This window comes from Prenolepis imparis, unplaced genomic scaffold (genome assembly GCF_030444845.1).
Source record: "Prenolepis imparis isolate NDT839.2.m4 unplaced genomic scaffold, iyPreImpa1.0 SCAF_15, whole genome shotgun sequence".
NCBI classification, from domain to species: Eukaryota; Metazoa; Arthropoda; class Insecta; order Hymenoptera; family Formicidae; genus Prenolepis; species Prenolepis imparis.
This window is the reverse complement of record NW_028141173.1, coordinates 938,885-951,577: the sequence shown is the minus strand read 5'-3', so window position 1 is coordinate 951,577 and position 12,693 is coordinate 938,885. Positions and strand designations below refer to the sequence as shown.

General features: G+C 33.1%; 3 protein-coding genes across 3 annotated transcripts; 1 reads left to right on the top strand and 2 right to left on the bottom strand.

Moving 5' to 3' along the window:
• Window positions 1-4,913: 4,913 nt before the first annotated feature.
• Window positions 4,914-7,111, bottom strand: LOC145945850 (cytochrome P450 9e2-like). The gene has a single exon (XM_083055052.1). It carries the CDS (start codon window positions 6,829-6,831, stop codon window positions 5,320-5,322), a length of 1,512 nt encoding a protein of 503 aa, XP_082911178.1. The 5' UTR covers window positions 6,832-7,111; the 3' UTR covers window positions 4,914-5,319.
• An 861-nt stretch (window positions 7,112-7,972) lies between these two features.
• On the bottom strand, window positions 7,973-9,611 carry LOC145945849 (cytochrome P450 9e2-like). Its single transcript, XM_083055050.1, has one exon. It carries the CDS (start codon window positions 9,519-9,521, stop codon window positions 8,010-8,012), a length of 1,512 nt encoding a protein of 503 aa, XP_082911176.1. The 5' UTR covers window positions 9,522-9,611; the 3' UTR covers window positions 7,973-8,009.
• A 1,267-nt stretch (window positions 9,612-10,878) lies between these two features.
• Window positions 10,879-12,600, top strand: LOC145946353 (cytochrome P450 9e2-like). Its single transcript, XM_083055974.1, has one exon. The coding sequence runs from the start codon at window positions 10,996-10,998 to the stop codon at window positions 12,502-12,504; it is 1,509 nt and encodes a 502-aa protein (XP_082912100.1). The 5' UTR covers window positions 10,879-10,995; the 3' UTR covers window positions 12,505-12,600.
• The last annotated feature ends 93 nt before the right edge of the window (window positions 12,601-12,693 follow it).

Below are 12,693 nucleotides of genomic sequence, written 5' to 3'. Positions count from 1 at the left end.
CATCGGAAAGATTACTCTTGGGAAACAAAAAAAAAGCACGTGATAAGATACGTAGAAATCAAGTACCAAATTATCATCGCACGTGGGATTCAATCATTCAAATCAAGGACAACATGGACGTCGTGGGACCATCGATAAAAAGTAATATATTTTGTTCCAATATTGTTAAATTTCACATTCTAGATTATGTAATTTAATTTTTTAATAATAATATCAATTAATCTTTGATATATATTACGAGCAAAAATTAAATTCGATATCACAAAAAAAATGAAATTACAGTCCTGCCTTTTAGGGGCTCAATTTTTTCGCATTTGATTACTTATTAATTTATTATAAGTTTTATTTATTTATTTATTTTGCTTATATTACTTTTATTTTATTTGTTTTTATTCTGCTAATCACGTGAAATCATCGTCGATATTAAAATTTCTATCTCCCTTTTTGCCTTATTACAGAAATATTCATATATACGATTATATATTCTATATTCCATTCACATCTCCATCATGTTCATTTTGCACTGACAGAAAATTTCCCGAATTACAAAATATGTAAATTCAATTATAACAAAATTAAAGCTTGAAAACTTTGTCATTTTTACGATTGGAAGATATTTTCTGCAGGAAACGCGTCGATCTCAACAAAAAAATATAGGAAATCATATATTTTTACGAATTCCTAAAAATTGCATTGTGCCAGTAAAATTTTATCCTAAACAGAAAATTAGATGATTGATTTATAATAGTAATAGTTTGGCGTAATATTACTGGCTGCAAACTCTATATCGTAAAAATGAGTAGTTTCATATATCCAAACATTCAAATTTTCTAAAATTACAAACTTTATTGTAACTTTAAACTCTTTTATTTGCCTATACTCAGTAAACTTTATCGTTATTATATATTAACATGTCTTTTATTGAATATTCGATATTCGATGATTTCACGTCTGATTTGCTATATATATCTATCTTTTTAGTTTTATAATTTTTTTTATCTTTTTTTTTTTATTTTTTGTTTTGATTTATTTTTTATCCATAACAAAATGAGAAATAAAAACCCTAAAAAAAAAAAAGAAAAAAGAAACAGAGATGTAAATATGAAAAGTATGATACGTTCTACGAAACAATACATTTTTGATAGACAAAGCTGATGTGGCTCGAAAATAATAATTTCATGGGACTTTATGATACTGAGACTGAAATAGATATTTGAGGTTTGCTACCAAAGAGAAACGCAAACCAAAGATTCAAAATTGTTTATAAATTGTGCGGAGATGCTGGAAGGATGAGAAAGAGAGTTTGTTTCGCAAAATTGTCTAGTAAAAATTACAGATAAAGATCTATCTAAATGTAAAATGTAATGGCTGTTTTGCGAAACCAACCGTTTCTTCCAGGATCTACGTGTGCTTTGATCTGCGCAATTGAATACATTCTCAAATCTCCTGTGTTTAATTTCAGCTGATCAGTATTCAGATCACAAAAATAATAGGAAAAGTAAAAAAAAAAAAAATCTTGTTATTCATCTTCTCGTGTTATCAGCTGATATATTTGAAGAACGTAGAACGTGGATTACTTAACATATTTATGTAAAACTTAACGCGTCGCATAACATCGTGTCATAGATATTTATAGATATAGGTTCTATAGTTTCGTCACTTGTATGTCCTGTCAACTGCAAATCTTATTCCAATTCATAGAATATTTCTTTTATTCTTTTATTTTTATAAAATATTACAATTATTTATCTCTTTTGCAACATTGCTTTTTTATTAATGTATTCGGTGTAAAACGTGATACATTATTCATCTAAAGAAGTTACAAATCGGATATTTTTAATTTACAGTTGATAGCTTCATCTCGTAGACATGTATTACTTAAGTTTATTAATTTTCATAAGGAATATAATTAATTAGGATAGATTGATTTAGACAGTAAGCCGTAAGTATTGGTCCACATATATCTGTCAATTGAGGAAGTTATTTATAGAATTATATTAATATGAATTATATAAGATATAACAGTTTAACATTAACTGTTTCTTACGTAGAGTCAGGAATTTTTCGCGACATAATTTTAAGATTTAGGGTAAACGCGTATATATATTCTTTCAGTAATGAAATCATTAATTGTTCGGATAAATATAATCGTTCAATTGAACTCGATATAAACTCGATATCGAATTGAAAGTTTACAACAAGGATGATTTGTACTTTGCCCGTAGTAACGATTAAAATTAAATTTTCAACTGTCCGAAATAATACAATCCGAATGAAAGTGTTCAAGGTACATTTCGAAAGAAAGAAAGACGCGCTTGATATAATTCGCAAAATAATCGTCCGAGTAGAGTATACACAAACGTATTATGCTGCTTTTGAATGCTTCTCGAATGTTACTGTTTCTGTTATTATTTTTTTTCTTTTTTACGTTTGTGTTTGAATTCTACGCTTTTTTTTTGGTCAGCCCCGACATACATGGTACACGTCCCATTTGATTCTCCCAATTGTTCACGTTGAATTTCTATTTGGCGCATTGTTACTGTTATAATAAGCCGTCGAATGTTACACTTTGAGACGATTGTTACATTTTTCATTTCCCTTTAATATGCCTGTTTAAATCTATTACTTCTATCGAATGTTCCCCGTTATATCGAGATTTTGGACACTTTTCACACTGTCAAAAAAAATTGAATTTAACGCTGTTGATCCTTTGTTAATTGTGTACTATTGATACTTTGTTCGTGTTGCATCATAGATCATTGTAATCTCACGCATATCCACAATAATTGGCTGTCGAATACTTTGTATTCAATAATCCATCAATTCTCTCACACATTCGAACGCGATATTTTTCGTTAAATTTGAATATATTTTCTAATGATATTTTATGTTTAATGTTAGCAAGCATTAATATTCATTGTGAATTAAATTATAACAAATTATAGAATCTTAAGCTTTCATTACCATCATAAAATGTTTCAATAGAGAAAAAAAATCTTATATAATCTTATACAATATTACCTAAAGTTCGACAAATATTCTCTAAAATGCACAAATAATTTACAAATTTAAATTAAAAATTGCTTTACCTTCTGACTCATGTAGATTATTTGCTCTGTGAAATTCCAAATCCACTTAAATTCTCATCTCGCATCTCTCATCGTCATAGTTGTTAAAAATGCATACAAGTTGAAATATGCTCTGCATCTTGCGTTATAAACTTTGGTCAGTTGAAGTTATTAGTTTTTGTCCACCTTAAACATATTATTATAATCGTTACTCACAATTTTCGTTATCAATCCCATTTTTGTTTACCCTACCTACCCATTTGTTTGATCCTTATTATGATTATTATTATTATTATTATTATTATTATTATTCTCTTTATTGCTATTATCTTTATTACTATTTACTACTTAGATTTTATTACGAGAGCACCAGATTGCTTTATTATTGTTGACGGCAGGGCGATTAATCAAATTCCAATTGGGCAATTAATAATGATTACGCTTATATTTCTTTCTTGGCATATAAAATCTATTTGTGCGACTTGCTCGATATTGTGAATACAATTCCCAAAACAAGCACGGTAAAAAAAATACTTTCCGGAAATAGGTGCATGCTTGAAAATTTTTCGAATAAAAGTTAAATTTTATACGTAAAATTACGTGAAACTCATCAAACTCTTATCTTTCTCGAAGAGATTCATGATGAAAAGCAATCAATCATTTCCATGATATATTCCAATTGTATATAAAAAATTGTATTTAATTTACAAATTCTATAATTAAATTATCAATCAACGATAATCCTCTTATAGCGCCTGAAAATTTCGCGACAAATATTTAATCGTCAAAAATATTTGGCCAGCCACCATGACGTATAATCGTTATTGTTAACTTAATTTTGTTACTTTATATCCTTGATTATTGTTACACAAAATTTTGCGTTGTGTTGTTAAGTTACCATTGATACCTCTAAAAACCCACACCGAGAAGTTGCCTGCCCGTGTTTTCAGATTTTTTGTTCTTGAAGAATTCGTATAGAGAAGCTGTTTCGTTTACTGTTAATTAATCTGGCACCAAAAGCAAGCATAATTCGCGCTCTCTTTGTCATCGAATTAAGATTAAAGAGCTAAGATTTTAATCGGCGAAATACAAATCGATCGTCATGATAAAGATTTGAAAAAGATCTATAACATGTGCGCTATATAATGACATATTGCATTAATCAAATCAATTATAGATATCAGTCCAGCAGATACCATGTGAATAGAAATTACGTTCCAAATTATTAATTTAATTTTAATTTTATCGCTTTACCGATTATGATAAGATTTGAGGAAGTTAGAACACTTTGGTTTCACCGTGTAGTGCCTTATTTGATAGATCTTAATAATCTACGCATATGTTATAACACGCATACTTTCTATTCATTATATAAAATAATTTATACGATAAGAGCTTAGTTTTATAAGAACATGTATATGTATTCTCGTGAAAAAAAAAGAGTAATGCGCTTGCGATATATATATATATATATATATCGCATGTATCAAATGTATAAGTACATTTAACAAATAAACACTGTATATATAAAATGCATTTTTTAATATCTACGTAAACTTATATTTTTTTATGATAAATACTCATAGTTAAAAATCGACAATTAATAATTAAATATTATCGATGACTTGTCAATAACTGAAATTAATTATAAGCCGCCTAATTATACATAAAGACGTTTTATTAAAAGATATAAATTTTATTCTTGCGCAATAATTATATTTTTTTATAAAATGCAAATCACAACATTGCATATTATGTGTAATATAATAGTATTTTATATTCTCTCTAAATTATAGATTTATCTACAATACGAAATGTATATGGTACAATAATTATTAACTTCCATGCAGATAAAACTCATTTATTATCATCATTTATTAACACATGTTACTTTTTATCTGTAGTCTAAATGAGTAAATTAGATATCGTGGAGTCGTGACATTACTGTATAATATATGATTAATGATATTGCAAAATCACACAATAAATTTAATATCAACAATAATAATATCTTGCTTAAAATATTAAATTGTTCTCCCTCTTTCTCTCTCTCCTTTCATCATAATAATAAAATATACTTAAGTAGTTTAAATAAAAACAAAGTAAAAGAATTAATATACATGATTCATACAAATATTTTGCCATCAAATAAAAAGCTATAAAAATCATTATAATTCATATAATTATATAGAAAAAAAGAAAGATATATTTCTAAAATGTCACGACAAACTAAAAAAAAAAAAAAAAAACATTAATAAATCGGTCGAATATTAGCCCAAAGACCACCTTCTGCTGCAGACAAAAAGGTCGAAGCCACCATCTTCAAGGGTGTATGAGTTTTCGGGGAAAGTTCAAGACTATATTTCCTTAGAAATGTAGCCAGACACGCTTTCATTTGTAACTGAGCCATTCTCATTCCTACGCAGATTCGCGGACCCTCACCGAAAGGAAGAAAAGCGAATCTCTCGATGCTATGTTTTCTGTCCGGGCCGAATCTTTCAGGGTCAAATACTTCAGGATGCTCCCAATACCGAGGATCTTCCTGCAGACTATGAACAGGTATCAGAATTTGCATTCCGCGTTCAATGTGACAGGCGAGTCCATCAGATCCTCTGAGTTCAGTCGCTTCTGTACAAATCTTGTTCAGAAATCCCACCGTAGGAATGAATCTCTGTGATTCGCTTATGACTTGATCCATGTACGTCATATCTTTCAAAGCCTCGTAAGTAATCACGCCATCATACTTGTCGAGCACAGACATCACTTCATTGCGTAATTTTTCCTGCACATCCGAGTAACTAGCTAATAGAAAAGCAACAAAGCTCAAAGTTGTACTGGAGCTCTCATAACCGTCAATAAAAAACGACACCGCGTGAGATGTAACAACATCTAAGTCAATCTTACTACCCTCCATCCGTTCCAATTCAGCCATCAACTGAAGAAAGTCGTTTCTGGGTGTCTTCTCTGTTCTTCTTTGTTCCATAACATCCGCGATTACCGTTTTAAAGAAACAATCGGCTCTCTTTGGCAAGAAAGGTATTCTAAAAATTTTATTCAGCGACGGCAAAAAAAAAACAAGCATAAAGATCATTTTGTTCACACCAGTCGGTTGGAGAAAAGACTTGCCCATCGCGTAAAAAGATTCGTTCTCTTTCTCCTCGTTGAAGCTCAATCCGTCCACGCCAAAGCCAGCGCATGACACAACCTGTGCGGTGAATCTGGCGAACATATCCTTCAGCTCCAATTCGATCTTTTCGACTTTGCTTAATTTTTTATCCAAGTAGTTCTCGAACTGCTCGCATACTTGCTTAACGCTCTCGAGCAGAATTTTTAGTCGCATGCTGGAAAATGCATAAGTCAAACGCTTCCTGCCAGTTGTCCATTTCTCACCATCGGAAAAAAATGGATTGTTTACCAAAAGAGGATCCAACTCAGGATCAATCTTAAAGCCGTTCTCGTGAAAGTTTGCAAAACTTGTTTGCATCACCGTCTTCACTAGCTCCGGTTCGAGGACCATCAACGCCGGCGTTCTGAAGTTGTAGACTCCTACCATACTGCGATTCCGATTATCGTTGTAGATCTTGCGACAGCAGTCAGAGATATTCTTCTTCATAATGATGAGGTCCCAAAAGTGGCCGACTCCGGGTAAAATGCCATCCGCGCAAGGTACTTTACGCTTCTGCCAATAATTATAGTTCTTCGTCAAGTAAAAGTAGAGAACCACCAATGCTACGAGAATCAAGGATACGAGCGCGATAGCCATTTCTGCTTCTTGCGGAGAATACGAACGATCGAGCACTACTAGTGATACTGAACGATCGAGCAAGTCTACTACGACTGCATCTCTTTTTTAAAAATATAATGCAACACGTACAAAGCGCATGTAGCATCGACCAATGAACAAGCAAGCTGACAATGAGTATCAATGATACAGGATGATAACATGATCTAATCTTATTGTTAGTCTTTTATGTAACGTACTTTGTAACGTAAATTATATATCATAATTTGCATAATGTAATATTTAAGAATGTTATTTACTATCTCATTAAAGTTTTACTGAAAGTGTTCTTCATAGAATATAAATCTGTTATTCTTTTTCTTATCGATAAAAGCCTATTATTATCAATATTAAAATTCAATTCAATCAAACTCTGACTAATTTTTGATAAATAATTATTTCAACTGGCATATATAATTGTCTACTGCAAAATTTGTAACTATAATTTTTTTTGTCCTAAAATGTGATTTATATTTATGTGTAAATAATAATTTTAAAAAATAATAATTCTATCCATCATAACAAAATAATCTTAACAAAATACAATTACATTGCATTATATAATAATAATAAAATACGTTATACCAGGAATAGAGAAAAAGAGAGAGAGAGAGAGAGAGAGAGAGAGAGAGAGAGAGAGAGAGAGAGAGAGAGAGAGAGAGAGAGAGAAAGGGGTACAACTATTATTGTTAGCTTTCATTTATATTGACATTGAGATATCCCCCCCCCCTTTGCGCCATTCTTATATATAAAATACGCATCTTATCATCTCTTCTCATCTCTTATCATCATAATTGTTGTTAAAAATGCATAAGTTGAAATATGTTCTGCATCTTGTGTTATAAATTTTGATTAGTTGAAGTTATTAATTATTATTGTCCGCTTTAAACATATTATTATAATCGTTACAATTTTTGTTATTAGTGCCATTTTTATTTATTATATTCATTTGTATATACATATCTGTTTTATAACGCGCATACTCTCTCTATATCATTATATAAAATAATTTATACGCCATCAATTTATTTGCCATCAAATAAACGTAACAAAGCTATAAAAATCATTATAATTCATATAATTATATAGAAAAAAAGAAAGATATATTTCTAAAATGTCACGATAAACTAAAAAAAAAAAAAAAAAAAAAAAAAAACATTCTAATAAATCGGTCGAATATTAGCCCAAAGACCACCTTCTGCTGCAGACAAAAAGGTCGAAGCCACCATCTTCAAGGGTGTACGAGTTTTCGGGGAAAGTTCAAGACTATATTTCCTTAGAAATGTAGCCAGACACGCTTTCATTTGTAACTGAGCCATTCTCATTCCTACGCAGATTCGCGGACCCTCACCGAAAGGAAGAAAAGCGAATCTCTCGATGCTGTGTTTTCTGTCCGGGCCGAATCTTTCAGGGTCAAATACTTCAGGATGCTCCCAATACCGAGGATCTTCCTGCAGACCATGAACAGGTATCAGAATTTGCATTCCGCGTTCAATGTGACAGGCGAGTCCATCAGATCCTCTGAGTTCAGTCGCTTCTGTACAAATCTTGTTCAGAAATCCCAACGTAGGAATGAATCTCTGTGATTCGCTTATGACTTGATCCATGTACGTCATATCTTTCAAAGCCTCGTAAGTAATCACGCCATCATACTTGTCGAGGACAGACATCACTTCATTGCGTAATTTTTCCTGCACATCCGAGTAACTAGCTAATAGAAAACCAACAAAGCTCAAAACTGTACTGGAAGTCTCGTAACCATCAATAAAAAACGATATTGCGTGAGATGCAAGAACATCTAAGTCAATCTTACTACCCTCCACTCGTTCCAGTTCAGCCATCAACTGAAGAAAATCGTTTCTAGGTGTCTTCTCTGTTCTTCTTTGTTCCATAACATCCGCGATTACCGTTTTAAAGAAACAATCGGCTCTCTTTGGCAAGAAAGGTATTCTAAAAATTTTATTCAGCGACGGCAAAAAAAAAACAAGCGTAAAGATAATTTTGTTCACACCAGTCGGTTGGAGAAAAGACTTGCCCATCGCGTAAAAAGATTCGTTCTCTTTCTCCTCGTTGAAGCTCAATCCGTCCACGCCAAAGCCAGCGCATGACACAACCTGTGCGGTGAATCTGGCGAACAAATCCTTCAGCTCCAATTCGACCTTTTCGACTTTGCTTAATTTTTTATCCAAGTAGTTCTCGAACTGCTCGCATACTTGCTTAACGCTCTCGAGCAGAATTTTTAGTCGCATGCTGGAAAATGCATAAGTCAAACGCTTCCTGCCAGTTGTCCATTTCTCACCATCGGAAAAAAATGGATTGTTTGCCAAAAGAGGATCCAACTCAGGATCAATCTTAAAGCCGTTCTCGTGAAAGTTTGCAAAACTTGTTTGCATCACCGTCTTCACTAGCTCCGGTTCGAGGACCATCAACGCCGGCGTTCTGAAGTTGTAGACTCCTACCATACTGCGATTCCGATTATCGTTGTAGATCTTGCGACAGCAGTCAGAGATATTCTTCTTCATAATGATGAGGTCCCAGAAGTGGCCGACTCCGGGTAAAACGCCATCCGCGTAAGGTATTTTACGCTTCTGCCAATAGTTGTAGTTCTTCGTCAAGTAAAAATAGAGAACCACCAATGCTACCAGAATTAAGGATACCAGCGCGATAGCCATTTCTGATTCTTGCGGAAGATAGTGAACGATCGAGCACTACTAGCGCATCTGAACGATCGAGCAAGTCCGCTGCGACTGTCTCCTTCTTTTAAAAATATAATCTATAGTCTATTAACACGCATACCGCGCGTGTAGTATACCGACCAATAAACGAGCTGAGTATTAATGATACAGTATACGTCAGTACAGTCCAATTTTAGTGTTCTGTAATGTACTTTGATAAGTAAATTATATATTATATATTGCATATTTAAAAATGTTATGTTTAGTATCTCATAAAGTTTTACTGATATTGTTTTTTATAAAATATTAATTACATATATTATATATATATATATATATATATATATATATATATATATAACATTCATTATTCTCTTCCTTATTGATAAAAGTTTATTAATATTAATTTTAAAACTCAATTCGACTAAATTCTCATTAATTTAATCAAGAAGTAATTCTATTGACAAAAAATTGTCTACAACCAAATTTCTAATTAAAAAAAAAAAAAAAATAACAAAATAATAATAAAATGCAATTATATTAATAAAATACGTTATACTGGAGAGAGATAGAGAGAGAAAGAAGGGAGGTCAAGTGTCAACTATTATTAGCTTTCATTGATATTGACATTGAAATATTTCCTTTGCGCCATCCTATATAAAAAGCCAGAACGAGTATCTGAGTAGTCCAAATGCTGGCTATTATTCAATAAAAAAGTGACCTATATAGTACATTTTATAATACCTAGATTACTTTGTGTATGTCAAGTTAGAGACATGCACGATGTTGATTGTCTAGTTGATGAATTGTCGTATAAAATCTCTCTTTCACTGTACATATTATTAATTTACGCAGTTAAAGTTGTTATTGCAATCAACAGTGATAACAGAATATTATAGCAATCTGTCTTTTTTTATTAGATAAAGTTAAGATCACTCTCCTCAAAAAAATCAAATAATGCTTTTTCACGCCGTGATAATTATTATCTCGATAACAAATCTGCAAGTTGTATTGTACGTATGACGCCTGAATAACAAAATATGCAGCATGTTTTTTAAAATTAAATTCTATTTATGTAATGATTATTTAATTTATATTAATTTCATTGTAATTATTTTTCTAATTATTTTTGTAAAATGCAGTAATAAAATATTTTCTTTACATAGCAAGATTAAAGATTAATTAAATAATTGCGAGGAAACATGATTGATATTTTATATATATTTGTTTGTGTGTGTAATAAAGCTGATATAAATTCTATTAAAAATTATCAATGTGAACTTATCACTTGTTTTTGCAGTTTCTCTCGTTCATGAGCTCATCGTTGCGATCAACTCATGCGCCCTCCACAGTAATTCTGCTCTTTAACAATCAGTCATAGTTAATACGTGGTCAAGGCTACATCACTTTGTGCGATCCAGTAGTCACTACTACAGTACTTTAGTAACTAGTGTCAGACGAGAAATACGAGATGGCTATCGTGCTACTATCTTTGATCATCGGAGCATTTGTAGCCCTTTATTTTTTCTTGAAACAAAAAAATAAATACTGGCAAAAACGTGGAATTCCATGCGCGGACGGAGCTCTACCGGGAATCGGTCATATGTTGTCGGTGATATGTATGAAGAAGACCCTGCCGGACTGTCTGCTCAAATTTTATAAAGACAACTCGAATCGTAGCATGGTCGGATTCTACAACTTCACATCGCCGTCGTTGATAATCAACGAGCCGGAACTGGTAAAGACAGTGTTGCAGACGAATTTCGCGAGCTTCTCCAAAAACGCCGTCGGTATCGATCCAGCCTTGGATCCTCTCCTATCGCACAATCCATTCGCCACTACTGGCGACAAATGGATGGCCGCCAGAAAGCGTTTTTCTTATGCATTTTCCAGTATGCGACTAAAAATCCTGCTTGAGAGCATCAAGTCGGTATGCGCGATACTCGAAAATTATGTGGATAACAAGCTGAACAAAGACGGGAAGTTAGAGATCGAGCTGAAGGACTTGTGCTCCAGGTATACCGCGCAAGTGGTGGCCGCAGCTGGCTTCGGCGTGGACGGACTTTGCTTCGACGAGAAGAAAGACGCTGAATCTTTCCGAGCAACTGGCCGAACAATTATGGAGCCTACCGGGAGGAATGCGTTTATGTTCGCTATCATATTCCTCGTTCCGTCGTTGAACAAATTCCTCAAGATGAGTTTTATTCCAAAGCACATTGATCGTTTCTTCAGAACATTAGTCGCAGATCTAATGGAACAACGACGAAAGGATGGCATACCCAGAAACGACTTCCTTCATTTGATGGCTGAATTAGAGCGAACTGAGGGAGATAAATTTGATGTTGAGATACTTGCATCTCAAGCGATGTCGTTCGTCATCGACGGTTTCGAAACCTCCAGCTCTGTTATGAGTTTTGTTGGCTTCCATTTGGCCAGTTATCCAAAAGTGCAGGAGAAATTACGCGAGGAAGTGATCACTGTACTCGACAAGTACGATGGTGTGATTACTTACGAGGGCTTAAAGGAAATGACGTATATGGATCAAGTTTTGAATGAGTCGCAGAGGATCCTACCCGTGGCAGGATTCATGACTAAACTATGTACGGAGAAGTTTGAGTTGAAAGGATCTGATGGGCTTGTCTGTCACGTGGAGCCTGACACGAATGTTCTAATACCTGTTAACGCTCTGCATGAAGATCCTCGCTATTGGAAAGATCCTGAAGTATTCGATCCCGAAAGATTCAGTCCGGAAAAGAAACAAAGTATCGAGAAATTCACTTTTCTTCCCTTCGGTGAAGGCCCGCGAATCTGCCCGGGAATGAGAATGGCTTTACTACAAATAAAGGCGGGTCTCGCTGCAATTCTGAGAAAATATAGTCTGGAACTTTCTCCGAGGACGCAAATACCTTTGAAAATGATTCCCGGGACCATCTTAGTAACGCCGAAAGGCGGTCTGTGGGTCTATCTTCAACAGCTTTAAAAATACACTCTTTGGAGCTATGCCAGAATTATAACTGGGATTTTTGTATTTAAAAATATACTGTATAATTGTAAAAATAAATTATTTTTAATATTATCCATTTCTAATTGCTGTATCTTTATCGAACAATAACAGCAGATTGAGACATTTAAAACTTTATAATTCTGTAATATGTTCTTTCTAAATTAT

Coding starts and splice junctions, on each gene's coding strand:
- LOC145945850 (XM_083055052.1), bottom strand. CDS start 6,831: ATGGCTATCGCGCTCGTATCCTTGATTCTCGTAGCATTGGTGGTTCTC.
- LOC145945849 (XM_083055050.1), bottom strand. CDS start 9,521: ATGGCTATCGCGCTGGTATCCTTAATTCTGGTAGCATTGGTGGTTCTC.
- LOC145946353 (XM_083055974.1), top strand. CDS start 10,996: ATGGCTATCGTGCTACTATCTTTGATCATCGGAGCATTTGTAGCCCTT.